Raw genomic sequence first — 23,466 nt, 5'->3', positions numbered from 1 at the left:
TGCTTACGGACTGTATCCCTTGCAGACTGTATTGATATATATTGATATATAATGTAGGAACCAGAATATTAATAACAGAAAGAAACAACCCTTTTGTGTGAATGAGTGTAAATGGGGGGAGGGAGGTTTTTTGGGTTGGTGCACTAATTGTAAGTGTATCTTGTGTTTTTTATGTGGATTTAATAAAAAAAAACAAAAAAAAACGATACTGATAAAAAAAAAAAACGATACCGATAATTTCCGATATTACATTTTAACGCATTTATCGGCCGATAATATCGGCAGACCGATATTATCGGACATCTCTAATTTTAATTTATGACTTTTTAAAACGCCGCTGTACGGAGAGGTACACGGACGTAGGGAGAAGTGCAGAGCAGTTGCATCTCCCAGTCATACTTGCCAACCCTCCCCATTTTCCCGAGAGACTCCCGAATTTCAGTGCCCCTCTCGAAAATCTCCCGGGGAAACCATTCCCCCAAGTTTTTCCCGATTTCCACCCAGACAACAATATTGGGTGTGTGCCTTAAAGGCACTGCCTTTGCGTGCCGGCTCAGTCACATAATATCTATGGCTTTTCACACACACAAGTGAATGCAAGGCATACTTGGTCAACAGCCATACAGGTAACACTGAGGGTGGCCGTATAAACAACTTTAACACTGTTACAAATATGCGCCACACTGTGAACCCACACCAAACAAGAATGACAAACACATTTGGGGAGAACATCCGCACCGTAACACAACATAAACACAACAGAACAAATACCCATAACCCCTTGCAGCACTAACTCTTCCGGGACGCTACAATATACACCCCTGCTACCCCCCCCCCCCCACACCTCAACCCCGCCCGCCCCCAACCCCCGCCCACCTCAACCTCCTCATGCTCTCTGAGAGAGAGCATGTCCCAAATTCCAAGCTGCTGTTTTGAGGCATGTTAAAAAAAATAATGCACTTTGTGACTTCAATAATAAATATGGCAGTGCCATGTTGGCATTTTTTTCCCATAACTTGAGTTGATTTATTTTGGAAAACCTTGTTACATTGTTTAATGCATCCAGCGGGGCATCACAACAAAATTAGGCATTATAATGTGTTATTTCACGTCTGTATATATCGGTATCGGTTGATATCGGAATCGGTAATAAAGAGTTGGACAATATCGGAATATCGGATATCGGCAAAAAAGCCATTATCGGACATCTCTAATTGTAATGGATTATATAAATAAGGCGATGACGTCTTGTAGCAACTTTTAGTACAGCCAATAGTTGCTTTTCTTACTGAGGAGTTGGAAACACTGATTCTCCTAGTTGGGGAGATACGGAGCGGGGACCCCCTACTTATACATACTGTATAAAAGTGTTATTGTTTTTAAAGTCAACTGGTCCTAAAGGTACCTTGCATGCCAGCATGGAGGAGGACCACTTTGACAGGGCAAGGTGGCAAATTATGACGCGTTAAATCTATAAATAATCTCAAGATCCCCATCGTACTCCAGTGATAATTTCAACCTTCAATTAGGTGAGTGGGACTGGTCCCCTGTGCTCACGAGCAACCTGGTCGAAGATGCCTGGGATCGCTTCAAAACAGCGTTCCTAGCGATACTAAATGATATGGCTCCCGTGAGAACAGTCAGGATCAAAACCCGCTCTGAACCATGGATGAATCCAGACCTATTAGCTGCGATAAAAGACAGAGACAGAAAATACTTTGAATACCAAAAGTGTAAAACCGAAGTAGATAAACAACCCAATAATAATAACCTCAAATCATTTCTTTCAACACTCAAAAAGCAATGCAATAAATTAAGAAATAGGGCAAACAACCTCACTAAATCCTTAAAAAAAATTTAATTAACGACAAAATAGAGGAAAACACAAATAAGCCGCGTGAGCTCTGGAAAATCCTCAACAACCAGCTTCCTGGATGCAGCCAGAAACTTAAAACCAGACTCACCAACATCAACATCAAGGAGGGTGACTCCCTCATTACAGACAAAATGGAGGTAGCAAAAAGACTCAACACCTTTTTCCCCAGCATAGCCACAACTCTAGTCAACAAGCTGTCCCACCACTCTGGTCGCTTTGGTGTAGAACACATTAAAGCCTTCTACAGAAAGCTAGGAGTAATCAACAACGATTTCAAATTAGAAATGGTCTCAGCTGACGAGGTGCTTAAAAAATTGAGCGCGCTCCACCTAAACAAGGCCACAGGCCTTGACAATATCCCCTCCAGATTCCTCAGGGACTCTGCCACCACCATTGCCCCGATCATCACGCACATAATAAACCTCTCAATTAAACAAGGTCAAGTACCCAAAGATTTCAAGATAGCAAGAGTAACTCCCCTCTTTAAAAAAAGAACCAAATTAGAACCTGGTAACTACCGACCTGTTTCTATTCTCAGTTCCATTTCGAAAGTAATGGAGAAAATAGTTTATGAACAGGTCGATAGATACCTTGCTACTAAAAACTCCACTGACACATGCCTTCTCTATCTGAGCGACCACATCAAACATGAGGTGGACGCGGGCAAATACTGCGGCATGGTCAAGCTGGACCTTCAGAAGGCCTTTGACACCGTTAACCACGCTATACTGTTAGATAAGCTCAGAGCAATCGGATTTGATAAAACCTCATGGAGCTGGATGCAATCTTACTTGGAGGGGAGGGAGCAGGTGGTAGAGGTGAACGGCACCGTGGCCCACCCCCCCCCCCCCCCCCCTCAGTAAGCTGTGGAGTCCCCCAAGGCAGTATATTAGGGCCTTTACTGTTCCTAATATACGTAAATGACTTGTCATCAGAAGGCGACTGTGAATTGTTCCTTTTTGCAGATGACTCGGCCCTGCTGGTATCCGGCAAGGACAAATCACAGGTGGAAAAAATCCACTACAAAGTGCTTCCATTATGCATTTTGTAATATCTGTATTTAGTTGTTCAACATCTTGATTTATATCCACTTCCTTTAATGTCATGTCTGTAATTTACACATGTTGGCGAACGTCCGTTCCGCAGTTGACTACGCCTCACCACTTCTCCAAAGTGGGCTGGCTCAGGGTGGAGGACAGAGTAAAACAACTTGCACTGAGCCTAGTCTATAAAATTCACTACACCTCCCTGATACCGAAGTACATGTCAAACTACACTACCGTTCAAAAGTTTGGGGTCACATTGAAATGTCGTTATTTTTCAATGAAGATAACTTTAAACTAGTCTTAACTTTAAAGAAATACACTCTATACTGTCACGTTCTGGATGCATGGTGCTGCGGGATTTTTGTTCTCCCAAGTAGCAAAGGACGAAAACCGGACAGGACTTGCAGGTAACGACATGATTTAATTATCAAATAACACAAAACTGGTACAAAAACAGAAAACAAACCGACAGGACGAGGTGCCGAGCGCACCGGAAGCTAAGGCTAACACTTAGCACAGATTGTGACTACTAGCAGGAGCTAGGGAAACTAGAAGAAACCTACGTGGCAGTCGCGGGATGCAAAACAAAGAAGCCAGGACGACTGACTGAGAAGGCAGGCTTTAAATAATAATGTCAATGATGACCAACAGGTGTGTGTCGGGAACCCCAGCGGCAGGTGAACGTAATTAGTTACTATGGTAACCAAACTCAGAGGTGCTAAACAGATACTAAGAAGGAGTCCAAGACTAGCAGAAAAACACAAATGACTATAAAACAAACAGAAATATGATCCGGGCAGCGGATCATAACATATACATTGCTAATGTGGTAAATGACTATTCTAGCTGCAAATGTCTGGTTTTTGTTGCAATATCTACATAGGTGTATAGAGGCCCATTTCCAGCAACTATCACTCCAGTGTTCTAATGGTACAATGTGTTTTCTCTCTGGCTCAGAAGGCTAATTGATGATTACAAAACCCTTGTGCAATCATGTTCACACATCTGAAAACAGTTTAGCTCGTTACAGAAGCTACAAAACTGACCTTCCTTTGAGCAGATTGAGTTTCTGGAGCATCACATTTGTGGGGTCAATTAAACGCTCAAAATGGCCAGAAAAAGAGAACTTTCATCTGAAACGCGACAGTCTATTCTTGTTCTTAGAAATGAAGGCTATTCCACAAGATTGTTTGGGTGACCCCAAACTTTTGAACGGTAGTGTACTTCCATAACGTAAATGACCGCCATAACCACAACACCAGGGGGAGCTCCACTAACCACGTTAAACCCAGATTCCGATCTAACAAAGGTCTTAACTCATTCTCCTTCTATGCCACATCAATGTGGAATGCACTCCCAACAGGTGGTAAAAGAAAGTGCATCTCTACCCTCCTTCAAAACTGCACTAAAAGAACACCTCCAGGCAACTACAACCCTAGACTAACACCCTCCCCCCACCACATCCCACCTCCCCGGATTGTAAATAATCAAATGTAAATAATAAAATGTATATACTTGTTCTTATGCTTTCTGAGCTCACTATGCTCACTAGTGATGGGTCCGGCAACACGCATGCGTCGAGCTCATAGAGCAAAACCCTGTGTCGGTGCGCGTACCACTTTTAGAAAGTCACGTGACCGATCATGAGCTGTTTCGGTCACGTGACCGATACGCGAACTGTGTCGCACTGACGCCTCCTCTGTGCCCTGTGAGCGGGGTCTTTTCTACAGTCGGAGAAATAATAACTAAGAAGAGAAATCGTCTAAAATGTAATACGTTGGAAAAACTGTTTTTTTTAAAATAAAAATGTGTAAAAAAATAAATAAAATAAAAATCCAGTCCACAAGCATCCTCATTCACAACACGTTCTCTTAGATTTCCATGTTATGATACATGTTCACATTATTTATTGACTGTATCTAAAAAAGATTAAAATATATTTTTATTTAAATGAAGACATGAAATAATCCTGAATGAAATACAATGACTTGGTTTATATTATTGTATATACTAGGTCATCAAATCAGTGTCGGTTGAGTCGGTCCATAGGTTGCCTGTAGGGATTTTTAATGTCCAGCAGATGTCAGTATTTAGTGACACAGTATCAATACAGTTTTGCAATGTGTCGAAACGCTTCATGACGCCTCATCAACCCATCACTCATGCTCTCTGCTCGCTGTACATATCCTACCAAGTCAGACCTACACTGTTTCAATGTCCATTTCTCAGATGATGCAATTGTTGATGACTGAAGTGCTGATAACACCCCCCCCCCCCTCCACATCCCACACCCCGGATTGTAAATAATGTAAATAATTCAATGTATATACTCTGATGATTAACTTGTGTGATGACAGTATTATGATGATAGTATATATTTGTACCATGAATTGATTAACGTGGACCCCGACTTAAACAAGTTGAAAAACTTATTGGGGTGTTACCATTTAGTGGTCAATTGTACGGAATATGTACTGTACTGTGCAATCTACTAATAAAAGTCTCAATCAATCAAAAAACTCAACTGCGTCAATTGTGGTAGCCTAACATCACCGACAGATGGCGGTATAATGCTGTAACGCCGGCCACAGTACAAAACAGGAAGAAGAAGAACAGGATGGCGTTTGACGTACAAGACGTTATTGTGGTATATTCTGTTTTCTTCATCAGTGCGTACATGCACATATATATGTCGTTTAATAGAGTAAACATCGTTGATATTTGTTTGTATCCGGATACATTAGTCCGAGCGCACTTTGACGCTTCTCGTGCTAGCTTAGCTCGCTAGTTAGCTTAGCTTGTTAGCTGCTAACAAAGAGAGGCGGAAGTGATCAAAACACATCGCTAAGCAGAGATCAAGTGTGAGTGTAAAGTGTTGTGGTTGTGTGAAAATGTGCGAAAGAACGACAGCAGAGTACGAGGAGGAACTTTGTACAACAAAAGAGGAGAAGGAGCGACAACATCAACTACTGGACGCTGTTTTCAAGAAACATCAAGTTGTGTTACACAGAACAGGTTTGTTTACTTCTTACTCTCACATGTTTACTAACGTCATATTTCATTATTAGCATTAATCCTAATTATATTGTTTATAGGAATGTGAACTGTTGTATAAGGATGATGCACTGCTTTGTTTTTATATTATTCATGAAAACAAGACAGTGTCAGACACACAATATTTATGAGAGGTTGATGTTCCTCTCAGTGTGTAACAATGTGTATCAACATGTTTACACAACACTCACACAGTCACCAAATATATTTTACATTGTAATCAAAATAATTCATAGTTTCATGGCTAATTTCACTTCCTGATTCTGACCTACATAGAATAGAATAGAAAGTACTGTATTGATCCCTGGGGGAAATTCAGCACCACAGTTTGCTCACAATAGACAATAAATACTATACAGCATTATTCACATGTGAATAATATAAATACAGTCTATTATACAGCATTATTCACATGTGAATAATATAAATACAGTCTATTATACAGCATTATTCACATGTGAATAATACAAATACAGTCTATTATACAGCATTATTCACATGTGAATAATATAAATACAGTCTATTATACAGCATTATTCACATGTGAATAATATAAATACAGTCTATTATACAGCATTATTCACATGTGAATAATATAAATACAGTCTATTATTCAGCATTATTCACATGTGAATAATATAAATACAGTCTAATGTACAGCATTATTCACATGTGAATAATATAAATACAGTCTATTATACAGCATTATTCACATGTGAATAATATAAATACAGTGTATTTCACAGCATTATTCACATGTGAATAATATAAATATATTATACATATACTCTACATGCTACACGCGGTTAGAAATGCAGAAACTACACATATAGGGGATGATAAATGGTGAACAAATGTTTCCTACGACATAAAACGTGAGCGTGGTATGGTGGCAAACTTTGCCAATTTTTGGCGGAAAAAAGGGGTCGTATTTTCACAAACTCCTCCTAGGGACTTTGACCAAATGAGTCGCGGTTAGAATAACCAATACTACACACATAGGCGATGATAAATGTTGAATTAATTTTTCCTACGCCATATTATGTGGGCGTGGCATGGCGCCCAACTTTGCTCCGATTGTTTGTGGCCAATTTTCAGCGAAAAAAAGGTGTCGTAATTTGACAAACTACTCCTAGGGACTTTGACCTAATGAGTCTACATGCATCAATAAGTGAAAGTAAACATGTATTGTCAATCATCTTTCAATAACCAAAGTAGTCAACACTTGATTTATTAAAATATTATTAAGGTGACTGACTTTCCTTCAGGAGATACTCCATAAAAACACCACATAGTAAAACATGTTTTGGGAAGAGTTCCTTTGGGCCCAGCCAAAAAAATGACCATAAAAAAAATTATTTTATATGCTGACAAAAACATAGTATGACTGTTTTTAGATAGTTTTCCAATTAAAACTGTTTTTTAATTTCTTTATATTTAAGTTATAGTTAGGACTATCCAATACAAGGTTATGGTTAAGGTTAGATACGTTTTAGGTGTAATAGGCCGTCATGTATACAGAAAACAATTGGCTACGCATTTTACACCAGTGAGTATAAAGTTAAAGCGGAACTGCTTTTGTGTGGGGAATTTGGCCTATCGTTCACAATCCTTATGAGAGACAAGAACATGCATGTCTTTTTTGGGGGGGATTTTAAAGTTGCTAAAAAAAACCGCTTGCAAGATGCGGCAAATGGGAGTCACTATTGTAGCCTTCAAAGCCCTCTAACAAAACTTCATAACTCTCCAGGATTTTATACATACGCTGCAGGTATATATATATATATATATATATATATATATATATATATATATATATATATATATATATATATATATATATATATATATATATATATATATATATATATATATATATATCCATCCATCCATCCATCTTCTTCCGCTTATCCGAGGTCGGGTCGCGGGGGCAGCTGCCTAAGCAGGGAATCCCAGACTTCCCTCTCCCCAGCCACTTCGTCCAGCTCTTCCCGGGGGATCCCGAGGCGTTATGTATGTATGTATGTGTGTGTGTGTGTGTGTGTGTGTGTGTGTGTGTGTGTGTGTGTGTACTAACATACATTCATAACAATATGTAATATGTTTTATATACACTGCAAGTATATATATATATATATATATATATATATATATATATATATATATATATATATATATATATATATATATATATATATATATATATATATATATATATGTAGTAACAGACACCTTCATAACAATATGCAATATGTTGTATATACACACTGCAAGTATATATATAATGTAGTAACAGACACCATCATAACCATTTGTAATATGTACAATATACACGCTGCAAGTATATATATAGTGTACTAACATACATTCATAACAATATGTAATATGTACAATATACACACTGCAAGTATATATATAATGTAGTAATAAACACCTTCGTAACAATATGTAATGTTTTATACACGCACTGCAAGTATATATATAATGTAGTAACAGACACCATCATAACAATATGTAATATGTACAATATACACACTGCAAGTATATATATAATGTAGTAACAGACACCTTCATAACAATATGTAATATGTTTTATACACACACTGCAAGTATATATAATGTAGTTACAGACCCTTTCATAACAATATGTAATATGTACAATATACACACTGCAAGTATATATATAATGTAGTAACAGACACCTTCATAACAATATGTAATATGTACAATATACACACTGCAAGTATATATATAATGTAGTAACAGACACCTTCATCACAATATGTAATATGTACAATATACACACTGCAAGTATATATATAATATAGTAACAGACACCTTCATTACAATATCTAATGTTTTATATACACACTGCAAGTATATATATATATATATATATATATATATATATATATATATATATATATATATATATATATATATATATATATATATATATATATATATATAAATATATATATATATATATATATATATATATATATATATATATATATATATATATATATATATATATATATATATATATATGTCTTAATTAGATTATCCAAAAAAAATATTGCTCGATACCGTGGTAGAGCGTAATATGTATGTGTGGGGAAAAAAAATCACAAGACTATTTAATCTCTACAGGCCTGTTTCATGAGGGGTTTCCTCAATCCTCAGGAGATTTTAATGGAAGCATTCACATACCATGGTTTATATAGGGCACAGAGTGGGTGGGTACAGGCAGGCGTGGGGGCGTGGTGATTGGCTCATGTGTTACCTAGGAGGTGTTTCCTTCTGTGACGGCATGCTGATACAATTTTGCTGCGCTTGTTGAGGGATGACATGTCTGGACTGTATATAATAAACAGTTTCTCTTTCAAGCATAGGTTGCATCTTTTATTACCGCTGTTGTAAGGTGTGCTGGATGCAAGAATTTGCCATGTTATTGAATATTCAACATTATTGTCTTTGAGATTCCAAATGTGTTTGCTGAGTTCTGTAGTGTTCCGCAAGCTTTTGCATCTGAAAGAAGCCTTGTGATTGTTCCATCTGGTTTTGCATTCTCCCTCAGTTAATCCTACATATGTGTCGGATGTGTTAATGTCCTTGTGTGTTACTTTTGCTTGGTAAACGACTGGTAAACTTACAACCATCAGTCGTTTACCAAGCAAAGGTAACACGCAAGGACATTAACACATCCGACACATATGTAGGATTAACTGAGGGAGAATTCAAAACCAGATGGAACAATCACAAGGTTTCTTTCAGATGCAAAAGCCTGCGGAACACTACAGAACTCAGCAAACACATTTGGAATCTCAAAGACAATAATGTTGAACATTCAATAACATGGCAAATTCTTGCATCCAGCACACCTTACAACAGCGGTAATAAAAGATGCAACCTATGCTTAAAAGAGAAACTGTTTATTATATACCGTCCAGACGTGTCATCCCTCAACAAGCACAGTGAAATTGTATCAGCATGCCGTCACAGAAGGAAACACCTCCTAGGTAAGACATGAGCCAATCACCACGCCCCCACGCCTGCCTGTACCCACCCACTCTGTGCCCTATATAAACCATGGTATGTGAATGCTTCCATTAAAATCTCCTGAGGATTGAGGAAACCCCTCATGAAACAGGCCTGTAGAGATGAAATAGTCTTATATATATATATATATATATATATATATATATATATATATATATATATATATATATATATATATATATATATATATATATATATATATATATATATAGTACCTTGTTTGTGAATGACTGAGCATTTCCTGGAATCTACTTTTATACCCAATCATGGCACCCACCTGTTCCCAATTTGCCTGTTCACCTGTGGGATGTTCCAAATAAGTGTTTGATGAGCATTCCTCAACTTTATCAGTATTTATTGCCACCTTTCCCAACTTCTTTGTCACGTGTTGCTGGCATCAAATTCTAAAGGTAATGATTATTTGCAAAAAAAATTTAAACATTTATCAGTTTGAACATCAAATATTTTGTCTTTGTAGCATATTCAACTGAATATGGGTTGAAAATGAGTTGCAAATCATTGTATTCCGTTTATATTTACATCTAACACAATTTCCCAACTCATATGGAAACGGGGTTTGTACTTATTTACCCAACAGACGTCCAGCAGCCCCCCCACATTAAGGAGGAAGAGGAGGAAGTGTGGATCACTCAGGAGGAAGAGTGTCTTCTAGGGCAGGAGGAGGCTGATCTCACCAAGTTTCCACTGACTGTTGTCTCTGTGAAGACTGAAGAGCATGAAGACAAACCACCTGAGTCCTCACAGCTTCATCACAGTCCAAGTAAGCACAACATCCACATATCATTTTATTCTCAGGGCATTCAGTCCATCACAACTGGACTGTTCACTTTGTCTTAGAAGACGTTTGGCCTCTCATCCAAGTAGTCTTCATCAGTTCATGTTCATAGACTTCAAGTCTTAAATCTAATCATTTCAATTTAAGGCCTTAGAATGTCTTAAATTCTATCAAAATCACATATTTCAAAGGTCTCAAAAAATATATTACAATTATTTTAATTTAATATAAATGCATAAACTAATCAGCTGTCCAGCCCGATTTTGCAAGGAAAAAAAAGACAAGTACAAGAGTATTCACTGTCTTTGCTCTATTGCTTGTATTCCGCCGAGTGACTTCTTCCCGAACTTGTAAAAGCATGGATGTGTACAACTTCTTTGTGTGTGGCTGGGTCAAGGACATTGGTATCAAGACTCTCTCCCGGATTAATATGCATCGTTTTTGAGATTGAGAACTGCACTTTGATAAACTCACGGCGGACTTACTGGTGCCAGCTCGCTAGCTTAAATGCTAACATTAAAACAACAGACCCCAATCTAAAGTTCTATGAACACATTACTGTCTTAGTTACTAACCTACTAAGTACAAGCTGTGCTCTCTTAGCAGGGAATTATGATGATCCATCTTTCCTCAGAGGGACAGAGACCAGATGTTTTTATGGTGCGTTCAAGTACCACTGAACAGAGTAGGACGAACACAACGCCCACCAGAAGTAATACATAATTAGAATAGATTTTATTTGTTATGCCCTTTTCCAAAAAAAAAAAAAACATGCACCTGGGGATAGGTTGATTGGCAACACTAAATGGATGGATGCCCTTTTCATTTAAATAAATCTTAAAGGCCTACTGAAATGAATTTTTTTTATTTAAACGGGGATAGCAGATCTATTCTATGTGTCATACTTGATCATTTCTCGATATTGCCATATTTTTGCTGAAAGGATTTAGTATAGAACAACGACGATAAAGATTGCAACTTTTGGTATCTGATAAAAAAAAGGCTTGCTCCTACCGGAAGTAGCGTGACGTAGTCAGTTGAACATATACGCAAAGTTCCCTATTGTTTACAATGATGGCCGCATGAAGTGAGAGAGATTCGGACCGAGAAAGCGACAATTTCCCCATTAATTTGAGCGAGGATGAAAGATTTGTGGATGAGTAAAGTGCAAGTGAAGGACTAGTGGGGAGTTGAAGCTATTCAGATAGGGAAGATGCTGTGAGAGCCGGGGGTGACCTGATATTCAGCTGGGAATGACTACAACAGTAAATAAACACAAGACATATATATACTCTATTAGCCACAACACAACCAGGCTTATATTTAATATGACACAAATTAATCCTGCATAAAAACACCTACGTCTTTGTTATGCTAACTCCTAGCTCCTATGCTAGCTCCTAGCTCCATAGAACACGCCAATACAATTCAAACACCTGATCAACACACACAATCACTCAGCCCAAAAGACCGTTCACCTAACCCAAGGTTCATAAAGCTTATACATTTTAAAAAAGTTACGTACATACGCAAAAAAGAAGTTGCGCACATATGGTCAAGCGATCAAATGTTTAGAAGCCAAAGCTGCATACTCACAGTAGCACGTCTGCGTCTTTGTCATCCAAATCAAAGTAATCCTGGTAAGAGTCTGTGTTGTCCCAGTTCTCTACAGGCGTCTGTGTATCGAAGTCAAAAGTCCTCCTGGTTAGAGTCTCTGTTATCCGAGTTCTTCCATCTTGACTGCATCTTTCGGGAATGTAAACAAAGACGCGCCGGCTGTGTACTGTTGTTGCTGACTACGTTCGAAAAATACGTCCATTTCGCACCGACAACTTTCTTCTTTGCTTGCTCAGTTTCTTTCTCCATAATGCAATGAACATAATTGCAACAGATTCACGAACACAGATGTCCAGAATACTGTGGAATTATGAAATGAAAACAGAGCTTTTTCGTATTGGCTTCAATGTGGAAGGCATACCCGTCACGCGCATACGTCATCCTCAGAGGCGTTTCGAACCGGAAGTTTAGCTGCAAATTTAAAATGTCACTTTATAAGTTAACCCGGTCGTATTGGCATGTGTTGTAATGTTAAGATTTCATCATTGATATATAAACTATCAGACTGCGTGGTCGGTAGTAGTGGGTTTCAGTAGGCCTTTAAAGTGCTACTGTACATGTTATACAGAATGTAACCAGATATTAACAGTGAATTAACAAGTAGATTAGTAATAGTTTTAACTGGAAATACAACTGAAAATGATGAATAAACAAATATGTTACTGGCGGCTTTTCCAGGGTGTACCCCGAATGCCACTGGTATAGGCTCCACCCACCCCCGCGACTTCAAGAAAGACAAACGGTACAAAATGGATGTTTATTGCATATGTCAGCAACTAAATTAGTAGCCGTTGTAACCCGTTTTAACATTTATAGATTTTAGGCCTTATTGTCCATCTCTAGTGAAAAGGCTTGTTTTTTTCCCCTGCGAATAATGTTGTAAAGAGCGGCGTGTTTGTCCTTTCCGGAGATTTCGGACCAGTTCATACAATCATTTAGATTTCTTTAGTACATGTAAACGTACTGAATGCCTCGTGTGACTGAGCCCAGCTGGATGTTTCTATTGCATGTTTGTCTTCGTGTGTAGCTGCAGACGTCTCTGAAGAACGACTTCTCCCTGAGCAACAGGAGTGGAGCTTCAGGATGGAGCAGACGGTTATTAAAAAAGAAGATGAGGTGCCACAGACCCCTCACATTAAAGAGGAAGAAGATGCACCAAAGACCCCTCACATTATAAAGGAAGAGGAGGACCTACTGATACCCTACATTAAAAAGGAAGATGAGGACCCAGTGTCCCCCAGTTTTAAAGAGGAAGTTCCACATTACCCTCACATTAAAGAGGAGGAGGAGGAACACAGCATCAGTCAGGAGGGAGATCATCTTGAATGGTTGGAGGAGTTCCCAGTGATTGGTGTCCCTGTGAAGAGTGAAGATGATGAGGTCAAAGGTGAAAGTGAGGAGAAGAGAGAGGCGGAGCCTCCAAGCAGCAGCTCAACTCAACACATGACAACAGAAGCTGATGGAGACCACTGTGGAGGATCACAAGCAGACAAGCTCTTAGCTCCACTATCAGATAGTGAGGACACAACGTCACACTCTCCTGACACTGATGATGAAGACTCTAAAGATGATAAGACATGTCACACTGACAACACACACTTCACATGTTCTCACTGCGACAAAACTTTTAAATACCGTGGTAATCTGAAAGTACACATGAGAACACACACCGGGGAAAAACCTTTTTCCTGTTCAAAATGCGGCAAAAGTTTTCAACGAAACGACGTGTTGAAAGAACACATGAGAACACACACCGGGGAAAAACCTTTTTCGTGCTCGGTGTGTGGTAAAGACTTCATTCAAAGTCAACATTTGAAAGTCCACATGAGAACGCACAGTGGTGTGAAACCTTTTTCATGTTCAATTTGTGCCAAACGGTTTGTCGAAAGTCAAAATTTGAAAGTACACATGAGAATACACACTGGTGAAAAACCCTTTTCTTGTTCAGTCTGTGGTAAATGTTTTGCAGCAAATCAAAATTTGAAATTACATGAGAGATCGCACACTGTAGAAGAACATTTCAACTGTTCAATCTGTGGTAAAAGTTTTAGACGAAGTCAGTGTTTGAAAAGACACACAAGAATACACACTGGTGAAAACAATTTTAGCTGTACAGTCTGTGGTAAAGGTTTTGTACAAAGTCATGAATTGAAAGTACACATGAGAATGCACACTGGAGAAAAACCTTTTAACTGCTCAGTCTGCGGTAAAAGTTTTGTAACAAGTCAAAATTTGAAAGTGCACATGAGAATACACACTGGGGAAAAACCTTTCACCTGTTCAAGCTGCGGTAAAAGTTTTGTACAAAATCAAAATTTGAAAGTACACATGAAAACACACACTGGTGAAAAACCGTTCTCCTGTTCAATCTGCAACAAACACTTTTGTCACCAAAGAAACTTTGGAGTACACATGAGAATACACACAGGTGATAAAATGTTGAGTTGCATTGTTTGTGGCGAAAGATTCTCTTATAGGTACCAGTTGAAAAAACACAAGTGTGCTGGTGAGAACAGCAGCAGCAAATGAAGATGCAGGATTTCAATTATACTGTCAAAATTTTAACTTTGACTTTCTAACAACATCGGCACATATAACATGTGTGACATCATTGTTGTGTGTGTAACACAATCTTGTTATCATACTTATAGATTAGATTTTTTAGAATAGTGGGGGGTTTTTTCAGTCAAGTACGTGCATTAATTTACAACATTGTGTACTTTTATTTAAAAATAAACAGAACAATTTGAATTAAAACAGAGTAAACAGTATAAAACATGTTACATATAATAAACATTCAATGTGTATATATTTATAATTCACGTTTATACTTAATCATAGCAATGTTTGTATTGATAATGAAATGTTATACATTTTCATTTCTAATTGTAAATGATTCCATTGATGAAGACCTTTTATATGATATATTTAACATACATGTATTAACATGTTTAACATGTGTTCATACCTTTTGCTTTTGAGTACACATACATCCCTCTTAGATAATATTTACTGGTTCACATCTACAAAACCAGTGAAGTTTGCACGTTGTGTAATTCGTAAATAAAAACAGAGTACAGCAAAGCCGCCGGCGTTTCTGGGTGTTGTTGATAAATGGCTTTCGCTTTGCATAGTAGAGCTTTAACTTGCACTTACAGATGTAGCGACAAACTGTAGTTACTGACAGTAGTTTTCTAAAGTTTTCCTGAGCCCATGTGGTGATATCCTTTACACACTGATGTCGCTTTTTGATGCAGTACCGCCTGAAGGATAGAAGGTCTGTAATATCATCGGTTACGTGCAGTGATTTCTCCAGGTTCTCTGAACCTTTTGACGATATTACGGAGCGTAGATGGTGAAATCCCTAAATTCCTTGCAATAGCTCGTTGAGAAATGTTGTCCTTTAACTGTTCGACAATTTGCTCAAGCATTTGTTCACAAAGTGGTGACCTTCGCCCCATCCATGTTTGCAAACGACTGAGCATTTCATGGAAGCTGCTTTTATACCCAAGCATGGCACCCACCTGTTCCCAATTAGCCTGTTCACCTGTGGAACGTTCCAAATAAGTGATGAGCATTCCTTAACTTTCTCAGTCTTTTTTGTCACTTGTGCCAGCTTTTTTGAAACATGTTGCAGGCATCAAATTCCAAATGAGCTAATATTTGCAAAACATAAAGTTTACCAGTTCGAACGTTAAGTATCTTGTCTTTGCAGTCTATTCAATTGAATAAAGGTTGAAAAGTATTTGCAAATCATTGTATTCTGCTTTTATTAATTATTTACACAACATGCCAAATTCACTGGTTTTGGAATTTGTAAAACATCTTCTGGACCACTTGAATCATATTATTTATTTTATACATAATTTGGAGCAGTTGTGTTGTATACAAGATCATTTACTTTTAAAATGTGTAACTTTATGAATCATTTGATGGTTCTCGATAAGCCATTTTATTGATTATCTTTATTACTGTTTTGTAATATGAATATTGTTTTGTGATTGTTTCATATGTATGTCCCCAGACCTTTATGCAACAAGCAATGTATGATCCAACAAGAAATGGGTAAATAAATGTAGTGAATATTTGTTGTGTGTATTTTGTTGTATTTAATATTGCAGTCATTTAAAATATTTTATTTTTTATATGTTTTTTTTTTAATATGATTATAAATGAACAATATTTATATAGTGCTTTTTCACAATCGTCTCAAAGCGCGTTACATTGTGCCCACATTAGTTGAACATAGTTAATTTTAATGAGCCAGTCAATAGATTCCCCCGTCAATGTCACAACCCTCCAGTCTTTCGATCAAATGTGATATTCTAACATTTAACAATGCAGAACACATACAATTTAAAGAAAAAAATAATAATCAAATGTTGTCTGTCTGTGTTGGCCCTGTTACCCCGCTTTCCGCCCGAATGCAGCTGGGATAGGCTCCAGCACCCCCGGGACCCCAAGAGGGACAAGCGGTAGAAAATGGATGGATGGATGGAAACTAAGAATCCACAGAAGAGAGTTTATTTGCAGTTTTAATCATACTTAACATGTACATATACAAGCACATACAGTCATGTATATAACCACGTTTCATCAATCATATACTATTAAAGTTGTTCCCCTTGGGGAAAGTGGGTAAAACGCGGCACACTGACAAAGCTTAACCTATTGGTACCATAAAAATCTACAAACCCCGTTTCCATATGAGTTGGGAAATTGTGTTAGATGTAAATATGAACGGAATACAATGATTTGCAAATCCTTTTCAACCCATATTCAGTTGAATATGCTACAAAGACAACATATTTGATGTTCAAACTGATAAAAAAAAATAAAAATTCAAATAATCATTAACTTTATAATTTGATGCCAGCAACACGTGACAAAGAAGTTGGGAAAGGTGGCAATAAATACTGATAAAGTTGAGGAATGCTCATCAAACACTTATTTGGAACATCCCACAGGTGAACAGGCAAATTGGGAACAGGTGGGTGCCATGATTGGGTATAAAAGTATATTCCATGAAATGCTCAGTCATTCACAAACAAGGATGGGGCGAGGGTCACCACTTTGTCAACAAATGCGTGAGCAAATTGTTGAACAGTTTAAGAAAAACCTTTCTCAACCAGCTATTGCAAGGAATTTAGGGATTTCACCATCTACGCTCCGTAATATCATCAAAGGGTTCAGAGAATCTGGAGAAATCACTGCACGTAAGCAGCTAAGCCCGTGACCTTCGATCCCTCAGGCTGTACAGCATCAACAAGCGACATCAGTGTGTAAAGGATATCACCGCATGGGCTCAGGAACACTTCAGAAACCCACTGTCAGTAACTACAGTTGGTCACTACATATGTAAGTGCAAGTTAAAACTCTCCTATGCAAGGCGAAAACCGTTTATCAACAACACCCAGAAACGCCGTCGGCTTCGCTGGGCCCGAGCTCATCTAAGATGGACTGATACAAAGTGGAAAAGTGTTCTGTGGTCTGACGAGTCCACATTTCAAATTGTTTTTGGAAACTGTGGACGTCGTGTCCTCCGGACCAAAGAGGAAAAGAACCATCCGGATTGTTATAGGCGCAAAGTGTAAAAGCCAGCATGTGTGATGGTATGGGGGTGTATTAGTGCCCAAGACATGGGTAACTTACACATCTGTGAAGGCGCCATTAATGCTGAAAGGTACATACAGGTTTTGGAGCAACATATGTTGCCATCCAAGCAACATTACCATGGACGCCCCTGCTTATTTCAGCAAGACAATGCCAAGCCACGTGTTACATCAACGTGGCTTCATAGTAAAAGAGTGCGGGTACTAGACTGGCCTGCCTGTAGTCCAGACCTGTCTCCCATTGAACATGTGTGGCGCATTATGAAGCCTAAAATAGCACAACGGAGACCCCCGGACTGTTGAACAACTTAAGCTGTACATCAAGCAAGAATGGGAAAGAATTCCACCTGAGAAGCTTAAAAAATGTGTCTCCTCAGTTCCCAAACGTTTACTGAGTGTTGTTAAAAGGAAAGGCCATGTAACACAGTGGTGAACATGCCCCAATATGGGTTGAAAATGATTTGCAAATCATTGTATTCCGTTTATATTTACATCTAACACAATTTCCCAACTCATATGGAAACGGGGTTTGTATATATTCACTGTACAAACATACATATAGACATACTGTACACTCAAAAAAATGATTCAAGCCCTTCTTAGATGTGACACATTTAAGTATTGTTGAATTTATTCAAAAATATCTAGTTTTAAAATATACACATATACATTTAGTCAGTGAAACATAACATTTCTTATAATTGATCCTATGGGATTGATTTGATGTTGATCAACGCAAAATAAATGAGTTCAGAACTTGGAGCCACCTTCTGCGCATGCGCATATCATCTTCGCGGGCATTACTCATTAGCATAATGTCTTCTGGCGGGAGTGCACCGCAATCAGCAGGAACCGGGAAGCAGGTTGGAGCTCAGCTCGGTCTTTGGTAAGTATTCTTTTTTTTTAATATAGCTGTAGTAGACTGTAGCTGTAGACTGTACCGCTAGTGTATTCATGGTATAAAGTTTATACCACATTTCGTGAATTGTTTGTGGGGGCGAACTTTACTTTTAAAGTCCGACTTTGCATGCTAGCTTGGTAACTTCCACCATGGCCACTAGCTTAATAGTCCACACATGAACAGTCGGAAAACTGCAAGATGATTGTGAGGTGAACCAACTTTCCCTCCCTTATTATATTACATAAATCATGCCGGGATGAACGTGAGGAGCAGCGTGAGCGGGGAAGATTATTGACGCGACAGTCGGAGATAAATATCTGCCCGTGTAGTTTGACTTTATTCAATGTGTGTGCTTCCTCTGAGTCCGCTGCGCGTCAGCTCCGGCTGTCCGGAAACTGCCTGTATGTGTGATTGAATATGTATTTATAAGGATTATATAGTGTTTTATATCTCATTCAGAGTATTATCTCGCGCTATCGCGAGTGAATCTCTTTTAATATCGCGAGAATTCCTTTGTCTCGGCACTCCAGCAGACCGGCTGTGCTCGCAGTGATGCGGAGGGAGACCGCAGCCGGTGTTTGAGGACGGTCGAAGGTGCACGGAGCCTTGACGGACAGGAGCAGACACGCAACGCACACGGATCTGGTTGAAGTTCAGGCACCAGATCCGGTTGATGTTGTGCTTGCCCTGTTTTGTTGAACTCTTATCATCTCCGCCTTTCTCTGCCTCTTAAACCCTCTCTCCTTCAGTAAAGCTGTCGATTAAGCAGTAAATGTAGATTCTAGGTTACACATGGTCAGTGAATACATGCAGGAAGGTTAATATTGTTCCTGTGTGTTTTGATATTTTAATAAAATGGCAGAATTTGAAATAATTTCATGTGTTTAACTTAATTATTTAAACTTATTTGTTTGTCAAATAATTGGTAGTCTATTCTAAATGTTCAAATGTTATCTTGTTATATTGGTTAAAGCTTGTATTCAATTTCAACTTGTCTGCATTTCTAGGTATTCTGGTACTTGCACTCACAACTTAATATGTTATCATCTTTTGCAGATTGATCATTTTTTTCAAGCTTCATGTGGCAGCCTCTTAATGTTAAGCGTTACCAAGCTCCTTGTGGCAGCCTAGTGATTGTAAGTAATAGGTTATGTGTTTAATGGTGGTACAAGTTGATCTCTATCATTGTCATCCTTTTGATGTGATATATGCTAATTCTCTTTATTCTCTATTTCAGGATTATGAATGTGGCAGTGTAAAGAATGCAGTTTGGAACTAGCTAGCAGGTATTTGTTGTTGCAGCATTTTAGGCAGACTCATAGGCATTTAAGGGGCAGTTATCACTATCCATGCCCATATACAGATTGCCCATGCAGTTTTAGTACATTGAGTAAGCTACTAAATCATACATACAAAGTTAATGGTAAACGGCAAACTCTCAAAACAGCAGAAGTAGCTACATTCAAGTGTCATGTGGGGCGGTATAGCTCGGTTGGTAGAGCGGCCGTACCAGCAACTTGAGGGTTGCAGGTTCGATCCCCGCTTCCGCCATCCTAGTCACTGTCGTTGTGTCCTTGGGCAAGACACTTTACCCACATGCTCCCAGTGCCACCCACACTGGTTTAAATGTAACTTAGATATTGGGTTTCACAATGTAAAGCGCTTTGAGTCACTTGAGAAAAAGCGCTATATAAATGTAATTCACTTCACACTTCACATGTGTGCACATGCAAAGACCTTACAACAGAAACAGATTTTCAACACATAAATCAACATCTGAGGCGTAATGAAACGGTTCCATGTATGTTTTTAGGTTGCTCATTTAAAACAAATTTATACAGTACATTTAACACACACAAATATAGGAAACAAAACCAACATTCATTGATAGATTTTAAAGCTAATGTCAGACAAATCTGAAGCTGGGCCAATAGAGTCTGTCGATACAGATCATGAATTTGAAACACTTAGTTGTGATGATGCAACATAATTGAACCTGCAAATATCTATTGAACAGGAAATTGCTTGTATTTTATTGAAGTTATAAAATATTGTTCATATTCTAAAGTCAGTTATTGATGAGGTCCTTTCTGAATTTCACTACATATTAAGTACAGCTTCTTGGCCTGTCAAAAAAGTTTTAGTTTGGGATGTATTTCAGCATCATAAACTACAAGTTCAAGAGTCACTAACTGATGAGCTGTCCACTGTCCTATGCCAATCAATTAGGCGTAGCTATCGCAAAGGATGGCCCCCTTGTTACTGCATATAAACGTAAACAGTACTATACATCTCACTTTTCTGTTTTAGAGCCAGTTGAGTACATACTAGATGACCAGTGGAATAAGGCCAAGGCAAAGCTGCAGCCAACTTCAAGAAAGCGAAAAAGGCTGAAGTTTACTACATACCACTGCACCCAAAAGGCCAAACCACAGAAAGCTTGGAAAGTAAGAGAATGGCTTTGTTATCAGAAATAAAAAAGCGTGACAATAAGTGCTGATAAAAGCAAAAATGGAAAAAACCTTCTCCCACAGACAACGAGAGGTCGTCGAACAGAGGCCCATGATAGAGGGATTCAAAAACCGGTGGCCTGCCCTGTTCCAGCAGAGTGAAGTAAGTTAACTTGTATTTTTATGTATTGATATTTAACCGTAAGAAAATGGCAAATTTTTCTAAATACATTTTATTGAATATTTTTTAGATTAATGAGGAGTTCTTGTGGATCACTACAAAGCCACTGCAGTCAAAGTTTGTGTCACAACTGGACCACTTTTCACTCAAGCTGATGTACATCTTCAAAAGCAAAGAAGGAGTGAAGGGGCAACGAATCAAAGAAGTTCTGGCAAACATAGATTTGGTAAGTAGAAATGGTAGAACTGTTTTATTAATTTTTATATATATATATATATATATATATATATATATATATATATATATATATATATATATATATATATATATATATATACACACACACATATACACTTATTTATTTTATGGTTGTGTGCCCTGCTCAGAAATGTGTTAAAGATGCTATACTCTAATCTTCAGAAGCTGTATTGGTTTATCTAGTTTTCTTTACACACTCTCGTCAACTTGCCCCCCTCCCTGTGCCACTGTTGCACCAATATTTTGCTAAATTCTGTTTTGATTTTTCACCCTGCTTTAGTGTGACGACATTGACATCAGGAGAGAGTGCATCCTGAGAAGCCTTGTTATCTACCTCAATGAAGATCCAGACACTTTCTTCAAGGAATATCTGGTAAGTTAATAGTTTGTGTTACACAGCAGCATGAAATAGTGTTACCCATTCTTATTTACATATATTGTGGTCCTTTGAGCTCAACACACTACAACTTTTTGAATAACTGGCATTTTGTAAACAATGGGGCTCTTTGAATTTAAATTTTAGTTTGAAATCAATGGTAGGTGCAAGAAAAGACAGAGTCAGAGTCTCCTAAGCTGGTAGTGGCAAACGGGCAGAGGCCCTGTGGAGTAAAACAGCTATTTCTGTCCCACAGGTCCATCTCTATAGGGATGTGGTTGCCTCAAGGATCATGTTGCAGCAATTGCATTATGTTCATGGCTGCTTACTGAAGTTATTTACGGGCCAATTTCAAACATTATATTATTATTATTATAATATATATATATATATATATGGTTAACTTTCCAATCACGTTTAACTCATGATACATAAATGATTAATTTGACAGGCAAAGAGGACTTAAAAAAAAAGCTAATTCATTTTCTGCTAGTGGTGTTCAGCATTTTACCTAACACAAGTGTTCTATTTTTGTGTTGTTGTTCAGGCCTCTGCCACTGAGGATGCAGAAAAGGACATTGCCCTCACAGTCATGAGATATACATAATCCGTGGAGATGGCGATGGAGTTATCGAAGGCATCAAAGTCCTGAGCAACGTGGACACCGTCATCATGGGAATCATAATGATGTTTGGGCTCATTTATGCCCTTGATCTAAGCTTTCCAGACAACTTCAAGTACACATTTGAGTTTTTCCATAAGATCCTAATGAACCTGGATGGGCACAAGCTGAACACAAAGATACAGCAGCTGAAAATCAAGTTGCTTGCATGAGAGGTGAACACTTGTTGACAAAGTTCATCATTGGATCTTTATTTTTGGTTGTATTGTTTTTGCCTTCATTTTCACCCCATTTAAAGACAATCTATGACCTACAACATTTTGAACTTGAGAATTGGACTCAGAATTGACTAAGTTACAGGGAAGAAGAGGCTGTTTACTGAACTGCTGGAAGTACACGATTAACATTTGAAATGCAGTCATGGGGAGTGGAGAGCGATTACTTTAGGGTTTAGACTGGATGAACTTTACCTCCCCATTTTATCTCTGAGTGTGACTACCCTCCACACTTCTCGCAACCATTTCTCTCCTCCGTTTCATCACTCAACTCAGGATAAATGGATTAAGTTCGATTCAAGATTTTGGATTTTATTCATTATTTATTTTTTTAATAGCT

General features: G+C 38.1%; 1 protein-coding gene across 1 annotated transcript in view; it reads left to right on the top strand.

The window, feature by feature from the left end:
• LOC133640866 (zinc finger protein 26-like) overlaps positions 1-15,851 on the top strand; it is a 47,153-nt gene extending 31,302 nt beyond the window's left edge. Inside the window, exons 4-6 of the mRNA XM_062034549.1 lie at positions 5,754-5,937; positions 10,637-10,819; positions 13,479-15,851. Of these exons, the coding sequence (XP_061890533.1) occupies positions 5,754-5,937; positions 10,637-10,819; positions 13,479-14,980 (1,869 nt within the window). The 3' untranslated portion in view covers positions 14,981-15,851. The remainder of the gene's footprint in view (positions 1-5,753; positions 5,938-10,636; positions 10,820-13,478) is intronic.
• The last annotated feature ends 7,615 nt before the right edge of the window (positions 15,852-23,466 follow it).

Source organism: Entelurus aequoreus, linkage group LG23 (assembly GCF_033978785.1).
Source record: "Entelurus aequoreus isolate RoL-2023_Sb linkage group LG23, RoL_Eaeq_v1.1, whole genome shotgun sequence".
NCBI classification, from domain to species: Eukaryota; Metazoa; Chordata; class Actinopteri; order Syngnathiformes; family Syngnathidae; genus Entelurus; species Entelurus aequoreus.
Note: the sequence above shows the minus strand (reverse complement) of the source record. Positions and strands in the feature narration are given on the sequence as shown.